The sequence below is a fragment of the Triturus cristatus genome, chromosome 6, assembly GCF_964204655.1.
Source record: "Triturus cristatus chromosome 6, aTriCri1.1, whole genome shotgun sequence".
Taxonomy (NCBI): domain Eukaryota; kingdom Metazoa; phylum Chordata; class Amphibia; order Caudata; family Salamandridae; genus Triturus; species Triturus cristatus.
The window spans coordinates 1,162,284,285-1,162,303,580 of NC_140589.1; the positions used below are offsets into that span (position 1 = coordinate 1,162,284,285).

The window sequence follows — 19,296 nt, forward strand, 5'->3', positions numbered from 1 at the left end:
TTTTGGAATCTATCCAACAAGTGAGGATTCTGCAGGTATAAGTATCTATCAAATGAAGAAGGGTACTTACCTTCAGTAACGATCTCTCTGATGGATACTGTATCTACCTGCAGGTTTCCCACCAACCTCCTTATTCTAAAAGATAAAAATCATAGTGATTAGTAGTCGTTTTAAATATTGCACACCGTTGGAGACATGTAATTTGGGTGAGTTGTTGAAAAATAGTGACATGGAGAACGAATAGGTGGTGCAATAATGGTTTGGGCACCTTACTACCAAAGCTGTACGTTGCCAGACCGAAGGGATCCAGTCTGTCAAATCAAACAATACAAAATAAACCAAAGCACTCAAACATAGTTATATGCAAAAGATACACGGTCCAAGCAGTAAGGACTAGTAAGAAACTCTTGTTGTTTATTGTGACGTATAATCCAACAGATATTCTTGTCATACAGTTGCTAAACAACTTTGTATTCGTTGTGTAAGAACAGCCAACACGTGTTTCGTCACTTAGTGACTTTTTCAAGGCTGCAGAATTTAAAACAAAGAAGAAAAACATAAGACAATAATTGATCACAGCAGTAATAAAATTAGAGATAGTGAGATGATGATGAATCAGGACAGCAATAGAAGAATCCAAAGCGATGTTTTCGTAAATACAATTGAAGAAAGAGAGGTGAAAAGAAAGCAAACATATATTGAGATGCCTGTGTGGGATACCGGAAAGAGTTTATGAAAGATAAAACCAAGGTAGGGTGGATTGGGAAGACTTGAGAAAGTCAAAAGAGGTAAACTCGTGGAAACAACTTAGTCTAGTCAATGAAAACAAGATAAACTGCTGAAGAAGCCAACACAGCATATCTTAAAAAATCACGATATGATCCCACCTTATAAGAACGCAAGTAATCAACGTTTTCCATGTAGATGATGTAGACTAGTAATAAAAGTCGTGGGGTGGTCTCCGTGGGTTCGCAAGAAGAATATACATTGGAAGATGGCGAGTAGTAGTGGCAATAAATTCAGCTAACGAAGAATCAGGCCAAGGAAAGACAAATGAGACTATGTTCTGGTAATCATAAGAGTAGCTGCCTACTCACAGTGTGTTTCATGTAAGAATTGCCAAACGCACCCTTTTTAGGGTATTTAAAGGAATTTGTATTTATGTGAAACCAGGAATTATATTGACCTCTGGTTCCAAAGAGTTAAGAAGAAGCTATAAAAATGAATTGTGAAGGTATAGTTATCTCTAGGAAATGTACATTTGTAGTTAACTAATCAGAGTACGGGGGATAAAAGCTAGACTACACAACATGTAGATAGACATCTAATTGAGTAACTCCTGTATTCACAAGGCGAGGGTAATAACGAGAAGTCCCATACTATAGGGAGCAGGGAGTATTGAAATTAACGGTTCTGTGCTCAATAAGACGAACTATGGAAAAAAATATACTTAAATAGTCCTAGTCTTTGACAAATAACTATATGGTAAATCATTCTTACCTAGTTTGTAAAAAAAACAAGACTATGTCTGATAAGACTCACAGTGAAAAGGTACACATTAAGTGCCAGGGGTCCATGGTAATCTCCTATGAGGCAAAACAAAGAGACACTAAGTGAGAACTACGACTCGGTGACAAATAAACTTGTCATATAAAAGTGTCTAATCACTGTGACCAATTTAAAAACCAAGTATATATTAAGTGGTTGAGAAACGTGTTACAGAAAGGCTAGTGGTATGCAAGCCCATATGCAATAAGTTCATTAATATAAAGCCAACCAAACTCAGTTGTGAAATCGATTTTGGTCGAATACCATGCTATGACCCAGCTTTTCGGAGGATCCCCTCTACGTTGCTCTCTAATGAAAAAAAGAGATTTGTCTTGTCTCATAAACGGGGGATCTATTGACATACCTGTGAGTCAATGAATGGACCGATGAGCGGGGTCCTGGTGTGGCTCAGCTCCTCCTAGTGTTTGCCGGATGAAAGCCCAATATGCTAGACGCAGTCCTAAATATTTGCACACAAGATTCTTCTTACATATAGAAAGGACATGGAAGTTAATTGTGCCAGTAGGCCCTTTCAAATTTTGGCTACATGTTTGTAAGTCCCTAGTAAGTAAGTTGGAATTGGGTTGAGGTTCAAAATAGTCAAAAATATGTAATAAAACAATTACAGAGTGGTTCCTACTGAATGAAGTGTTCTATATTAAAGCCCCATCTTAATAGAAACAAGGGCAAAAAGGTTTTGTGAATTGAAAAGAAATGAGGTAAAATTCCTATGTTCGAGAGTGGGAGTGTGGCGGCCATATTTAAAAGGCAGTCTCACCTCGAAACATTCAACATATATCACAGAAATGTCAGAAACCGATCCATCAGTTGGGATCTTTATCAATGTACATGTGCAAAGGACATATAGTTAAGACATAGAGAAGATGTATAACAGAAGAAATATGAAAGCAATTTATGCTGAATATTCCATAGTGAAGGGACAGGCGTATGCGTTATGATATAAAAGAAACATGGTGAAAATTATAATATGCCATGTGTTATGTTTACATGAGATAATTTATGAGAACATATAGCCGTGTGACAGCAATATACAATATGGTATATATATATACATTGTAGTGAGGTCTCATTGCACTCTGGTAAAATCACGCACGTAAGTGGGTGAATCGTTACGTCATTCCCAATATTTAGTACCTAAACAAATTACACATTTTGAGACAGTTTGTTGAGCAACTACGGGCCAGATACACAGTGTTAAGCGTAGTAGGCAGAACATACAAATAATGAGATGTTGAAAAACAGGTCTGGGCACTTGTCAACAGTATATTATTTGTGACATACATAGAGCAATGCAGATTGTTTTTTTCATTCTGTAAGGATGGCATATAATTCTCTGTCTACATTCAAACCCTTATGAACTGCTCGCAACCTAGTTAGCTATTTAGTTTCCATCCTCTTCAGAACCAATTTTCTATCACTCCATCAAGGGTTGATATCCACCTGTGCTATACCTTGAATCTTAATGTTAATGAGTTCTGTTGTTGAATTGGCGGTGTTGAAATGTGCTGCAAATGGATAGTTAGGATTGTTGTTTTTTATTTCTCTAATGTATTCTTGGATTCTTACCTTGAGAGGTCTGACAGGGCTGCCTACATAGATAAGACTACAGTGATACATCAGGCAATAAATGACATATTTGGTGTTAGTTAATGAACTGTTATATGTAGTGCCCTACTGGTGTGTTGTAATAGAAACTAGTTCTATTGTCAGCAAACTGGACAATGTTACATAATGTACATTTCGGCTTGTCATGTAACTAGGTGTGATCATGATGGTCTTTAGCTGAGTTATAACCTGGGCAAACCATGTTTCTTAAAGGGATTACTCTACTGTACGTAATATTGGGTTTGCTCCTAATGTACTTCGAAACTGCCTTGTCTAGTGTGAGCAGGTGCCAATTTTTGTTCAAGACTTTCTAAAGGTCCTCGATATATGTACTGTTTGTTGTGAGGAGAGGTATTTGGGTTCTCTGTTTTTTACATTTCTTGTTTTCCGGTGGCGACCAGCGTTGTTAAGTCAAAATCTTGGTCTTCGCCTGACCTAGAGATTAGTCAGAATATCCCCTCATAGTGAACCGAGCCTGAAGAAGTTCTAATTCTTCAAAAAAGGTTTTATCATCACTGCAGTTGCATCTTAGTCCTGTCATTTCACCCAAGGGTTTTGCGGTAATTTGACTTCTAGGATGTGCACAAGAGGCGTGTAGAATAGAATTGCATGTAGTGGGTTTACGGTACAGGCGTATAGCAATCCTTTTGCCATCTGTGTAGATGACTACATCCAGAACAAACTATTTCCTTTGTGTCTATCTGACGAGTAAACTGTAAATTATACGTATTGTTGTTCAAATAAGTGAGCAGTAGGTCCAGCTGATTTTCATCGCCTGTCAAAATCATGAAAATGTTGTTGATGTAGCACCCCCAATATAGAATATGTTCTGAAGTGTTAGGAGGGCAAGCAGCCCACACATGTTTTTCAAAATGGCCCATATATATATTGGCATACGAGTGCGAAAACTTGGATCCCATAGCAACTCTTATGGCCTGTCTGAACCAGGTGTCGTTGTGTAGAAACATTTTATTCTCTAGTGTCAGACGTGTTAGGTCCAAGATCATTTGTGTATGCTCATATAAGGTGTCATCTCTAATTGCGAGGCAGGATGCAAGGGCATGCAAGCCCTTTTCCAGAGGAATACATGTATACAACGAAAGATGGTCATAAGTGACATTAAAAGGTTCCAGTATCGATAAAGGCTTTCTTTTCCTCATCTCTTCCTCCAATGGGATGGAAATAAAAAGGATGGTAACTGACATTGGTTAGTCCGAGTGGACGCGTTATGGTTCTCCTAACATCACTCCAAGATGGAGCTGGCACCTCCTACTAACAAGGGATAGCCGTTGTAAAGTTTCCAGATCCAGAATGGTGCGATATTCAAGTGGTGGGGAATCTGTAATTAGAGTACCCACCAGAAAGATGATTACCAAAGGTAATTAACTGCTCTTTCCATACCTTTATTCTAGTATGGTAGATCCTGATAGTCAAATAATGTTTTCACTGTTACACACGAAGGCTAACTTGCCGAAGCAGGTATAACCATTAAGCTGTGTCACTTGTGTTGGAACTTGTGACTTGTCTGTGGAAGGCAGATTCATGCAACATGTGCATTACCCCTCTGCACCCTCATACTCCTCCCCCCAAAACTACACCCACCCTGCTTCAGAACTCAAAGATATCCCACAGAGCTAGTATGTCACCTGGAAAGAAAAAGAGAGATCGTGCAGGAGGCACATTAACAATGTGAGCACATTGTCTGCGATAGTAAAGTGTGGTCTTTGAGTTATCAAGAGGCATGTGCATCAGGCGTGTTCACCCTCTTAGGAATATTGCGGTCATTGGAAAATGCAGCTTCCATGCTACACAGAGATATGCTGCAGGTTCATTCCCCAATCAAACCATCTTACTGGTATTGGTACCTGTAAACTGCATAATACACATGGATCGCCATCTCAGTTACCACACACCCAGTACCCTACCAGAGGGCACCTTGCAATCTGCAGGCCTTGCGAATCTGTTCAACATGTACCAAATTCCCTGCTTTGTGATCAACTTCTTTAAATGACTTTTTTTTATCAATCACACTCTATGCTTAGTTTAGTTTGAAAGGCTTATTTTACCCTATTTGATAGTGTTTTGTATAAGCTGCTAGAGATATATAGATGAGAGAGCCACATTTACTCACCACATTTTAAGTGAATTACCGTAAGGTAGTTAATGATGGGTGTTGCTGCCTCCCGAGTGGTATCCAGACAATATAATAATAAATTCTTACGCCTTTGATACGATTCATGCTCTGTGATTGAATCTTACCATTAGGTCCCTAACGCTGCAGCCAGCTCCTCCATATAAGAGATGCAATATAATCTACAGTGAATATTCTCCTAATAAACTTAAACATCGTGACTTCGGCAGGTTGTTTTCTTTAAGTCATTATATACCAAATATTAGAATATCCGAATCATGGGAGATTCATTGAAGACAATGGAATGGCTGAGAGCCAATAATGGCTGGTGCCGGCCTGCTGCTCCACAACAGTCCAGTGTTTAGATTTCTGTCACTCCCTTTATTTAGCCATTCTACCCCCAATGGGTGGAATGTTCTAGCAGTTCTATAGCCCCTGTGCCTGGTGCACTAGTTGTTGTTAAAGGCCCTCACCCTTCATACACCCCTTAGCCACAAGGTCAGGGCCTTTAACTACCATTATTGGCCTTGGCAGCAGGTTATTAAATGCTTGATTATTTGAGGTTGCACATGCACCAGCTAGTTGCACTTCACAATGACCTCTGAGAAAATTACTCTGATGTAACGCGTTTCAGCGGCCAACTTTTCATTTTTAGTATGTGGGTTATAGATTGGATTTACTTCATATGGTTCTTCTCTTTACAATGACAGATATGTTTAATTAGTGTTGGCGGCTGCTGACATACTCATGCAGTAGTTTCTACTACACAGATCTTCAGGTCCAATTGGAGGTCATGGTTGAGACAGTCACATTGAACATCAAGGGTTGGACTCCCTGGGCAAGTTTAGTGGTGTAACGAAACTTGAGGGCCCCCCTTAAAGACCATTGAGGGGGCACCCCATGCTCAGACCCAGGCAGGAGCTATGGGGGTCAGCCTCCCATGAACAGTGCCAGAGCAGCCCCCTGCAGCTTGGGCCCCCTCCACACCACGGGGGCTATTGTTACGCCACTGGACAAGAGGGTGAAGATCTAGAACCACCTCATAGATCTGAAGGTAGTTGTCCTATATCTCCAGGAGATACACCTCTCATGCTAGATACACAACACTGATTACTCCCCCTTCTATTCTTCTTCTTGAGCGCAATGCGGTGGCCAACCTTTTCCATAAGAATACCAACCTCTCGATGTCAGTTGTCAAGTTGAGGAGTGTAGGTTTGTCATGGATCATGTGGCATTAATGTTGATGAAGAAATGTTATCCCACTCTATAGCCCCCAACACATGCCATGAAGAATTGCTCCCCCATTCTTATGGACCATGTCCACTTTGATTTCTGTAGTATTATTCTCACAGGTGACTTTAATCTGGGTTGGGTTGGGAATCTAGATAAGTCCAGGGGATATACTTCATTACCAAAGGTGGATTCCAAAAGCTCTGTGAAACTTGGATATCTGACATTAGAGACGTTGATTCTTTTTGCATGCCCGTTCAACTGTACAGTTGACTATATCTTTTTGAGCAGTCCTTTGATCTTCGATGGCTGACTTATCCGTACCTGATAATGTTCTCTCCCCATACCTTGATGTCAGCCTCATCAGCTGATGGCTCCCTCACTAGGCAAGAAAAAGAGTTGCAGCCAAGCCTTTACCAAGATCCAGTGTTTAGGGAAAAGATTTGCACCGTAATTGCGGATTATTTTGCACTTAACAGAAGATCTGAGGACTTCAGTCCACTTTTTGGGACACTTAAAAAACGGTTCTCTGGGGTAAGATCATATCACTTCTTTACATTGTGTCCACAGGTTGGTTACACATAAACTAGAGACAGAACGTAGAAAGCTGGAGATTGAATGGACAATCAGGTTCTTTGAAAAAACAATTCCCATATTACCACGGCCAGCTGCACTGATTGGCTACAGAAAATGGTGTTATTGTGCCTTAAACAAAAGTCCTACTGGTTGAATATCATGCCTGGGATGCTGTTGGTGCGTCCGTGGCTTGTACTGAATGAGAGGGCTGACATGGGATAGCTCCTTTCAACTTCGAAGACATCACTAGTCTGGGGTTAACAGAAAGTCTGTCAATTGTGCTGTTGTTATGAATATATTTTCCTGGCTGTCCCTGTAGACAAAATAGGTATGGTTGAAGACCCTGATGTGCTTGGAGCCCTTGGATATCTATAAAGCCTCTGATAGAATGGATTTGATTTTCTTTTAGAAGGTGCTGCACTGAGTATGCCCTTTCCATGATGTTATCAGGTGGAGCTTGGTAAATTATGCAGACTTATTTGCGGAATAAATCTGATTGGCTTTGGGTCATCCTTCCCATAAAATCTTCACTGGGGAATGCAACAGGGTTTCATTTCGCCCCCCTGCTTTTAGCATTACGTTTAGAAGCCCCAATGAGACTAAACGCAAGTGTCGTTCCTGAGATTGGGGGATAAGCTTTGGTTGGGAAAAGCATAAATTGTCTTTTTTCACTCACGATATTGACATTGAGTGATTTGAAATCTTCGCTTTCTGTCCTTATGCTGAAAATTACATCACTTTGAACAAATAGCGAAGTGTCTGATCAATTTGGGCACATCTGAGGTTATTAATGCGGCCTTTGCGGTGATACTTTTCAGTGATTTCAGGCCACTACCCCTTTTAATTGGACTGCCGACTTGATTACATATTTGAGTATTAAAATGACCACGTGAATACATGACCTGTGCAAAGTCCACTTTCTTCGATTACTCATAATTACAAGGCTTGACCTAGTGAGATGGAACCGAAACATTCTTTCTTGGTGGAGGGGACTATGCCTTTAAAAGCAGAGTATTGCCCAGGGTCATTTATCTTTTCCAGGCATTACTCATTTTGGTTGACTATGACTTTAAAAAAAAAAAAAATACTACCTTAACTTTTACTTAGTCCCATAAATGGGTTATTACCTCAAACGGTGGCTCTGAGTTCTTTACGATGAGTATAAAGGCATTGGATAACAATAAACAGCTACTTATTAAATGACAAAATGCTGTTCTGGGGTGAACAAGTGCTCTATAAATGCAGAATGTTAAGTTATGTTTTAATCAGGGTATACTGACATTGACTAACCTCTCTGCCTCTTGCTGCTCTGCCACTCCCTTCTCTGCCTAGCCCTCCCTCTTACACTCACCCCAGCACTCTTCACCACACCTTATTCTCCATCTTTGATGCTGTATACCCTCCCTCTCTTTTCTGCAATGACCACTGTAAACCACCCCAGGATGTAGGTTGTGCATTATGCCACCTACATACGTGCACGTTGCATACTCGCGTGTATATATACATATTGGAGATATGGCTATGCCCCTGCCGAAGAGAATACTTATCAGATACATAGATCAGTAGAAATACTTGATCCAAAATATTTGTGTCTTACTCCTGGTTAGGTTTTAAAAAGATTAATCAATTGTAAAGCACAGAAAAAACTTGTACGTATTTTCCTTGCTAGTAAAACATAACTTTTGCTTAAAGTCTAAATAAAATTGTAAATGTTCCATTTATAAATTAGTTTTGTGTAAAAAACGACAATTAGTAACTATTTTAAGCTAGATTTGCTGAGGAGAGAGCACTGTAAGCTTTAGTGTGGCCATATGATAAAATGTACCTGTCAGACACAGTTGGGTTCTCTTTTTTAAGACTGTTTGCTTTCCAAATTGTCTTGATAAATTTTAGAAAAACGCTTTCTCTCTTTCAGGTTATGGTCTTCATTGCCACCGAGCCATTATTACTATCTGCAAGTTGATTGGCATTACCGATATGTATGCGAAGGTTTCTGGATCAATCAACATGCTCAACCTCACCAGAGCGCTTTTTCTTGGATTAACCACGCAGGTATTTTTTTTTTTTAATGAAAACATTGGACAACATTGCATGTTAACAATTTTGATTAGGCATGCGAAACTAATGATAGATGAGCATGACAAGACTTCATATGCTTTGATGTAGAGCCACTTTAATTAATAATGGGTGAAACAGAAAAGAGTACGTGCTGCACCCGTCAAAATGTATTCTTCTATACCCTGCATCATTCTAGAGGTTGTAGCAGTGATGCAGCGGAGTTTACCAGCTCTATACATTCATAAACACAACACTCATTTTTGCCCATATACATTCATACACCTAATGAGCTGGCAAATATCTACTGGCCATCAATTTTGTTTTACCCTAGGAAAACTTTACATCAGTATTCTTACCATTCCTGTCTGCTGAGTAAATGCACATTTGAAAGATCTAGTAGTAGATTAGAATAGGGAGGAAATACAATAATACATTATCCTATATTCAAAGAACCACAGACTCAGAGCAGTTTTTAAAGTTGATCTGAATTATTAATTTTGTGAGTCACATCAGAATACACATAGATATGCCAGAATTCTCAATCAGGAAAAATAGTACAGTTAGCTTATAATCAGTTTGCATCAATTAAATTCTTGCAATGACAGTAAATGAGGAGAGAAAGAATAGAGAACAGACACAAAGCATTAACCCTACAGTTATATTTACCTAGAATGGTGTGAGGACCCCAACATCAGAGTGTCAAGGATTCAGGACCGGTACAGGACCAGGAAGGTGACCTCTTCCAGTGTAACGCCAGCGTTTCACCCCTCTCTGATGCTACTCTCTCCGGCTCGTCCGGACCCCTTCCTAGATGTGCCTCCTCGGTTGTTCCACAAATTTCCCTACTGTTGGATTCTTCAGTCAGATTGCAGCAAAATCGGGCAGCATCTCACTATCTAGAACTTACTTCTGTTATACCAATTCAAATGTATGATCCACCCCCAAATGTTTCAATTCCATGCTCACCCGCAATTTGATTGGGCCAAACAGTGGGGTGAGGACATCACACCATACTAAGTGTAATATTTTACTTTAGCCTATTGTCTAGTTCCCCGCCCCTTAATTTTAATACCCACAAGCTTTATTCCCACAAGCATTTCATATGTGGATCGATAAGTCTGTAATACAATGTTGCGTCTTCTTCCTTTCGTAGGGTCAAGAGTTGTTCTTCCCATGTCTTTGCTGGGCTTAGGGTTTGGCAGCCAGTCAATAACCTTGTTTGTTTTAGGACAAGCAGGCGTTGCGCATGCGTAGAAGCCACAAGGAAACAGAGACGCGGTTACCCTCCAAGGCCCAACTATGAACTATTAATAAAGCCAAAGAAGAACAAGTTAGAATACAAACTTAAATGAATTCACTGTATACCACTTATTTCTACTCTAACCCCATTTACTTAATACATTTTTTGCATTAATAGTTTAGTAAATCTTGCATAGGTTAGTTTCAGCTCAGCATGTGCTTTAGTGCGAAGGTTTCGAGCAGCCATTTTAAAAGCTACTGCGCAGCTGCAAAGTTTTCCCCCAAGCGACAGAAAACATCATACTACGTAGATGTAGTAGATGCATGCGCAGAAGAATTCCCGCGTTTTGGCAGCCATTTTAAGACACTTGGGTTACTGGTTAGTAGAATACGTAGAAAAGCTTCCCCTAGATACAAATGTAAAATGTGGTGCAGAATTAGTATTTACGAACAGGTTGATTACAATGTTAAAGGTTATTCGAGAGGTTTGAATACGAGCAGGTTTCTTTTTATATGAAACCTTGCTCCATCAGCAGACGTGAACAGCTTTTAGTTTGGGCCAGGTAAGTTTGTAGATTTATATTTAGATATTTTCTGATATTTTTCATGTTTGATGTGCTCTTTGCTGCTTAGTTTGCCGGTGCGTTCAGTCTTGGTGCATGTTTTTAAGTGTACTGTCTCTGCTGTACACTATGATGGGAAACAGTGTTGCAGCAAAAGTCTTTCATTACAGCAGTTTGATAATTCAGGGCAAGACAATTGCTGTGCTTCAAGAGTGGATCGAAATAGTGGATTTCATGTTTTTTCCATCTCAACCCTTGCGAAGGCTAACAAATGTCTATCATTATTGAACATTATCATCATGTCATGCACATTTGATGGACCGCTGACACTGCTGCATTTTGACACACAAGCAAAGGATTTTCAATACATCGGCACACGGTTGGAAGAGAAAATTAGAGGGTCGTTAACTCATCAGTCACTAGTCTTAAATTTGCTGACTGGGGCATTTGTTTTATGGTAGTTTGAGCATTTTGCCAAAAAGGAAGAGTATTATAACAAAAAGAAACATGCTTTGAAATCGTGAGTAGAAAACGTATTACTTAGAAAACGGATTCTGCAATTGACTGTACTTGGATAGAATTTGTTATGAACGAAGATGTATGTCACATCAACCACAACCCTTCCTTGCACATTCTCCAGTTATTTCAACTGTTTCTCTAGATGTTTTCTGAAAATGTGCTCTGCATTGTACATGTGGGCACAGGATCTCTGTGAAGAAAAACACTGAACCAATGGATATTTCCAACAGCCTTTATTCAAGTATATTCCAGAAATAACTCCTCAACCACTACACAGCAACCTGATCGCCAGTTGTTAAATTCTCAGCTCCCAACCACAATGCTCTTAGAGCACACAGCTTGTCCATATTCCAACAAGATCATTTGTAAGATGCAACTGAGATACCACACACCTCCCCGTTATATAACACAAAGTATAACCGATATATCTTTAGACAATGTTTGCAACTAAAATGTTACTCTGAATTAAAAGAATCAAATATTACATACATAAACTTGAATGCATCTTGGTGGTTGCCACCTTTTCTTGCTTCTTCTTACCAAACCCTTACTTTCTGTGTGAAGATTTTTATCCTCAAGGTTTCATAAGCATCACGATCCACCACAGTTACCCTCACTGAATTCCAGATGTGACTGTCTTCCAGTTTCACAGCATTCTGAGACAATTTAACTAATTTCAGGTGTGGGAAATTTTGATAAATTAAGAAGTCCTTGTGGATTTTTTGCCTTCACTATGTTTCCAACAACAGCTTTGGTGTAGCGTACAGAATGTCGACTATCAAAAAGTTTGCTCCTTTCACTTATCATTTCCTGGTGTTTAGCTTGCCAGCCATGAGAGACATCAGAAGAGCCAGTATTTAGTGTGTTCATCCAAGGAGGACAAATCAGAGAATTAGGTTTTCTACCTCGGAAAGTTTCAAAAGACACTCTGCCAGTTACAGAATGCGGAGTCAAGCGATATACTTCCACCCTTAACAAAATGTACTCCCTCCAGTCCTTACCATGTAGGCTGGCAAATAAATATATTATTTTAGAACCCTATTAAACCTTTTCACCAAACCATTGGTCTCTGGGTTTTAGAGAGAACACTTTTATGGTTGATGCTTCTTTGAGGCAAAGTTTTCCATTTCTGACTAAAACAATTGAACCAAAACACAGAAAGGAATCCTTGGGTCTACAGGTATCAATTGCCTAGTTGTACATTAAACCATTAAACCTGGAGCGTCCCTTTTATGGGATGGTTTCCCTCACCCACCGAAAGGTGGCATGCTTCATCACTGGGAAACCTCCTCGTACTGTGAAGCCTAGTCAGGATACAGGCTACAGCCCCCTCACTGAGAGGGAGGAGCTCAGGGATGTTTGCGAACGAAGAGAGGTATATACTAAATACACAAATGTGGAGCCTGGGGTGATGAAGGCAACAGAGCAGGTGAAAAAAAGTGATTTAAAACTAACTACAGGGTCCGCAAAAAACTTTAATAGGGTGACCCTGGGCAAAGGTTAAAAACAGCATGGTGCAGCAGGAGTATTAAACCTGCTCATGTGCCACAGAGGTCAACATGTTTCAGCCTGTGACAAACGGTGTTGGAGCTTTCTTCAGAACCTAATGATGCTGTTGCTCAATATGCTCAAATCAAACAAATATAAAACATATTAACCGTGTTTACGAAACCATCTAGTAATCCCATGGAACTTCAGAGGGCGAAGGATTCACTGGCGGTATCTGTGGGAGACATATTTAAAAAAACAAAACTCTTTATGGAAAAATATTCATAAGGAGTATATATCTCTCTTAGGCTTTTGCATTCATTGTGTGGGTTTAGTTAACTTTGAAGGGAGGGTATGTTAAGGCCTGATTACCTCTCACACTCTCTTGGTTGTGTTCAGGTAGCCAAACATACTCTTACCTCCGAAGATGCTTTGATTGCCAAAACAACTGGAGCAATACACTCAGTGGCCTTCACTTACTCAATGATCCCTTCCTTTTTTAGCCTCTCCAATTCCACCACCATTGCTTGCTTCAAAGCAAAGGGTATTCCTCATACTATAGAGGCAACTGGAATGGCACTCGCTTTCAACACTATTTTGTGGGAATAATCTGACAAGCATCCTAGTTTATCACAAAATACATCTGCAAAATCGTTATGTATTTTAGAAACAAATTCTCTTTGTTCTCTCTCTTGAACAGAATTAACAGGCACTGCTGCTGTATTTCTAAAAAAAACAGGAGGCATACTGTCCTGGTCTAACATCAAACCAGTGTCTCTTTGGTGAACTTAGCTGATAATGCTGTCACTCTTGCAGGATACCTAAATCTTTCCTGCTGTGATGCGATCTTTGTATTCCAAATGACCAAGTTTAATATCTGGTTTGTATAAATTGACCTTGGCATTTAGATGTTGCTTGTAAAACAATCTACTCACAAGTAAGTAAGCCCATTGACTTGTACATTGTCTATTGGCCCATTCTTACTCCCAGCTTGCTCCTGTAGAACTATCTCTCCACACTGAAGTTCATTGTATTCCCAGTCATCTTTCACCACTACTTTGTATTCTACCTGGGTGTTACAACAATGATGAAGGTGGTGAGGCACAGATCCTCCACGGGGGAAAGGTACACTGAACCAATGGATATTTTCAACAGTCTTTATTCAAGTGTCTTCTAGAAATAATGCCTCAGGCACCACGCCGCAATCTGATCTCCAACTGTCCTATTCCTAACTCCCAACTGCAAAGTTCCCGGAACATAAAGCTTCTCCACATTCTAACTAGAACGTTTGTAAGATGTAACTGAGATACCACAAACTTGCTGCTGTCTGAGTTGATTACATATTTTAAAATTTATGGTGTGGCCACTGATTGAAAGCAAGGTATATATTTACAAAGTGTTCACAATCATAAAATTGATATATGTAATTACCTTCCTGTGTTTGTGGGTTTATAGTCTAAATATCCACTATAAGAGGGTGTTAGGCACTGTGTGTTGTATCAGGCTGTGAGTTGTATGTGGTAGGTTAGTTCAAAGACACATAACGTGCCAGACTGGTGCTTATTTAGCTCGGGATGCAATTTAACACTCTTTTACATATTTGTAAATGGTATACTAAATTTATTTTTACAGTGATTCTCATAATACTAATATGTGGTTCTTTGAAAAAAATGTTTTTAGTAAAATTTGCAATGAGAGCAAGGCACCAATTTGTTTTGCTTCCTGTTTTCAAACAGGAAACTCATCAAGAACTGGCACAAAAGAAACAACTTCACGTTGTAGAGTTTCGTGACGAATGTGGACCCTTGCCCCTTGTTGTAGCCTCACCTGCTGGACTGGTCCGCAAAGATGGGGAGCCCGAAGATGAAGTTCCGGACACCAAGCTAGATTGGAATGATGTAAAGGCTGCTCAGGGAATGAAGCGTTCAGTCTGGGCAAATGTCAAAAGAACAGTGTGGTAAACAGGTGTCTAATTGTTGCACAAGATTTAAAATAAACCTGATAAATAGGAAAAGCCTTTCAGCGTACAACAAATGTCACAGCAGTGTTTGATTTGTTGGAATTCCTGTGCTAATACATAGTAGGTCATCTATTTTATATCATCATATATTGTCTGTAAATTAAATAAACAATACTTTCGTCAGCTTTTGTTGGCACATGTAATGAATGCATTCTACATTTGCCTGTTCATTTAAAACTGATGTATAGTCCTCTTATTTATAATGTCAGTAAAATAGAAACACATATAAGCATTGTAATATTGGCACTTACCTGTAGGGTGAAGTACTGGTGGTCGCTGCATGAAGATTTGCTGTTGGTCAATATTTGCCCTTATTGCCGTCCACTGTAGTGCTTCTTCGCAGCTTATCACTGGCTATGAGTTGGAATGGCAATGCTTCGATCGACCACCCACTTCGCACCCTAAATGAGATGTTGATGATGACGTTCCACGTTCTAGATTTTCTCTGGAAACCTAGGTCAATATCGCTTTTTCTCTACATAAAAGTGTGGAGGGGAGGAAAATTGTTAGCCAATCAATCAGTACAATTACAATTACAATGAATTATGACTCTGAAGAATCACAGACTCCCAAATCAATTTTGTAAATTTATTACAAAGCCAAGAACAGATGGACATGGAAGCACCTCAGGATGAGGGTGTAGAACAGAGGTCTTCAATCTGTGGGGCGCGACCCCCAGGGGGGCCGTGGAGGCATGGAAAGGGGGTCGCGCACTTCATTTGCTAAAAGAAAACAGCCCAGTTAGTTAAAATGCTTTCCTGTGCTGGGAAATCTAGGCTAGGCAGACCGCTAAACATGCATTTCGACCAGGGTGTTGCTGGCCTGAAAGAAATGCAAATGTGCACAATGAGTTAATCTGTAAATGTAAAGAATTTGCAGATTAACTCGTTGTGCACATTTGCATTTCTTTCAGGCCAGCAGCACACTGGCAGAAAGGTGTGTTTAGCTGTCTGCCTGGCTTGATTTCTCAGGGCTGTGGAACGCTGTTGCAGTTAATTGATCAAATGACTTGAAGCTTTTTGAGTGGTAGAGCTGTGAAGTGCTTGTGTTTAATCGTCTTTGCATTTACATAGTGCTTACTATACCTGAGAATGTGGTGAAGGGGCAGTTAAGTAAAAAAAAAAATGCATTACATAGGGTCTGGATATTACTAAAATTGATGGGAGTTATTTACAATGAAATGGTGTGGGGCAGCTCCACAGGTATTAATGCTGCGCTTCCCTATGCCAATTCAAAAGAGCAGGGATGGACTGTATTTATAAGACTTTAGTGCACTCCTGTCCTTTCTGCCGGTGCACAATTTGGTGCCTAGCGCCAACGCAGGCAGCTTTGCACCATGGTACAAGGGCGCCTGCATTGTTGGCAGGATTGTTTTTGTGCAAGAAGGCGCGCCTTCCTGCGCAAAAACAACCCATGGAGGCTTTTTGCTCTTTCTATGTGTGCTACACAAACAAAGAGGAAAGAATTGAGGCGAAATAAAGATATATCTCCTTGTTATGCATCCCCTGGGGCAGCTTACAGTTTTGACGCATCCTTAGGTTTACAGAACCTTGTAAATCTGGGAATGTGTCAAAATCCAAAGCAAAACTCCCCGCAATGCCCATGGAATGCCCCCCCATGCAGTGTAAGGCAACGCAGCGACTTGTGCTGCGTTGCCGTACACCATATCTAGGAGGCCGGTCTATCTTGTATTGTGCGTAATGCAAGAATAAACTAAAAACTTTCTGTCCCGGGCTGTGACCTCATTGCACTAAAAATACACAGGTCACACTATTCTCCACTGCACCAACCACAATTTAATTCTGTGGCTCTCTGGTTTCACACAGACTTCTACAGTGCATTAACTAATAGAGGTTTCGTAATTTATTATAGTACATTTCCCACTGAGTAACAACTTTTTTAAATGTATTTATTATTCATTGAAGCTGCCCGTTATTTTATATTCAGCTACCTGACGGTGAAAGACCTAAAAAACATATGTATGTTATAATTATGATGAATGATGTTCAGCTACCTCCGGTTACATGCAGTTGTACATGCCAACTGTCAGCATCCCATGAAATAGAGTATGGTTCTCATCTAATGTCATGCAATAACGTTTCAGCCCATGCATTACAACTGTTATACCAAGGGCCACTGGAATTATGTGATTGTGCAGCCTCAGCGATTTTGGCATAATTATAGATTTGCCGCATTTGCCACATAATCCATCATCTGCCGCATATTCTACTGATTTTAACAAAATAAAATTATTTACTCAAAAGATTCAAATGTTACTAAAAGGAGCAACAGCTGTTGCTGCTCTGTAGAAGGCCTTTTGTGAAGATGTACTGGTCACCTTTTTGTTGCTTATTGCAATATTTGGGTGTTAAACTAGCACTTATGAGGAACAACCACAGATTGACCGTTTCTCTAGAGAACATTTATGGTTGTCAATGATAAGTACCAGGTTCTAGAAATTTTTGTCGGGAGGGGGTCCTTACGCCTAAAACATTTTGATAGGGGGGTCTTGGCATCAAAAAGTTTCAAGACCACTGGTGTAGAAGTACATTGGAACTAATACAAAACCAAACCTAAGAGTGAAATTAAGGCGGTGCAACATACACAGAATAACCAGTTCCAGAATCAGGATGCAGAAAATGATGGCTCCCACATCTAGATTTCCCTTCATTTGATGTTCGTAGGTAAAAAGCATTAGTCTGTCCCTACACTACCACTAACATGACATCACTATTTAGCATTTCCCCAAGGCAAGATTCAAAAGGTGTCAACGCATGAAGTCTTCCTAAGAAGCCTCTTCAGATATATATATTTGGGTCAAGTAGCGTAAAGCTACAGAGCTCTTTCTAAGATGCTCTTTCTCAAGGCAAGGCAGAAGTCCCGGGCACTGTCCTTAACTTCAAAACATTAGCTTACAAGTAACATCCCAAAATGCATTGCGACATCACACCATCCAAGCAAGCCACCTACTTGCAGGTAACTTTCCACACTGCAGTGATGCTCCCAGGCATTGGCTAGATGACCTTAATTCCTAGGCTCACTCCGATGAGAAAGTACAATAGTCCTTCATTATCAGTATCGCCGTTCAATGCATCTTCTCCTCCCTAAGCCTAACTCCTAAAACAAAGACATTATTCTAGCTAACAGATGAATTTCTCCACCTGCAACATAAATGTGAGAAAGAACAAATCCATCATTCACATGCTCATGCGAGAGCTTCCAGTGGAAAATACAATTCAGGCCTACAGAAATTGGTCAACATAAGAAATGGCACATAACCTCATAAAAGTACGCATATATAATGAACATTATTACTGAGCACATCTAAGTTAACACGTTATATAAACATCAATTGTGTAAATACTCATTAGCTACATGTACAAATCCTACGCATTAATGGTTTTGTCTAATCCTATGTCGTTGCAACATTAATTTCTTCTCGTTTACATTGAAATTATCTCTACCACTTCACTTTTCACGTTATTACAGTACACGTTCTAATGACCCAATGATAACACCACAAAGGATTATCTGCGGGTGCAAACTACCCATGAGTATAATGCACCCCAACAATTGAAAGAGCAAAATCGTGCTCTAACACCACTAATCTCCTGAAAAAACTGTTAAAATGTTGGGACTTATACCCAGGCGATGTCAATACTTAGATGCACATTTACAACCAACATCAACAGCACGTGCACAATCGTCACCAATAGTTTCTAAAATAGCATGAAGGTGTGGCCTTCATTGTGTATCATTATAGTTGGCAGAGATTGGGCCAAATATGCACTTGTGTGTATGTGGAAGTTAGGTAGCGGTAAGGACAAAGATGCTGCTATGCGATATAGGACGTGTGACGCACCACTCGTTACATGCTTATAAGCATCGCCAGTTTGGATTGGTAAATATATCGTAATTCACAAATATGTTATTGCAAATTTTCACCATGCATTCACTGTATTAGAAAACCATATTAATCTTGTCAGAAGTACGCTTGGATGAAGTACACAAATCTTGCTGTTTGGGTAAAAAAGCTGGGGATTCTGGTAAGTGTATCTACAATAGAGTATTTCCACATTTTGTCATCAACTCATTTGGCATTCATAATACAACTGAAACTAGCATCATACTATATCAGTAATCTGTCTGATAAGCATCTAAAACTGATGGATGACATCTCTGCTCCTGCCCCATTTTTGACAGTAGTATGTACCCTACTCCCATTTAGGCATGCGCAATAGAAAGACGTTTTTGAAGCCTACTTGCATACTGTTGATGGGGACACCATTACTAGCACA

General features: G+C 39.9%; 1 protein-coding gene across 1 annotated transcript in view; it reads left to right on the plus strand.

Moving 5' to 3' along the window:
• The window catches only part of MRPS5 (mitochondrial ribosomal protein S5), a 428,043-nt gene extending 412,902 nt beyond the window's left edge, over positions 1–15,141 (plus strand). Inside the window, exons 10-11 of the mRNA XM_085612093.1 lie at positions 9,027–9,163; positions 14,715–15,141. Of these exons, the coding sequence (XP_085468219.1) occupies positions 9,027–9,163; positions 14,715–14,939 (362 nt within the window). The 3' untranslated portion in view covers positions 14,940–15,141. The remainder of the gene's footprint in view (positions 1–9,026; positions 9,164–14,714) is intronic.
• The last annotated feature ends 4,155 nt before the right edge of the window (positions 15,142–19,296 follow it).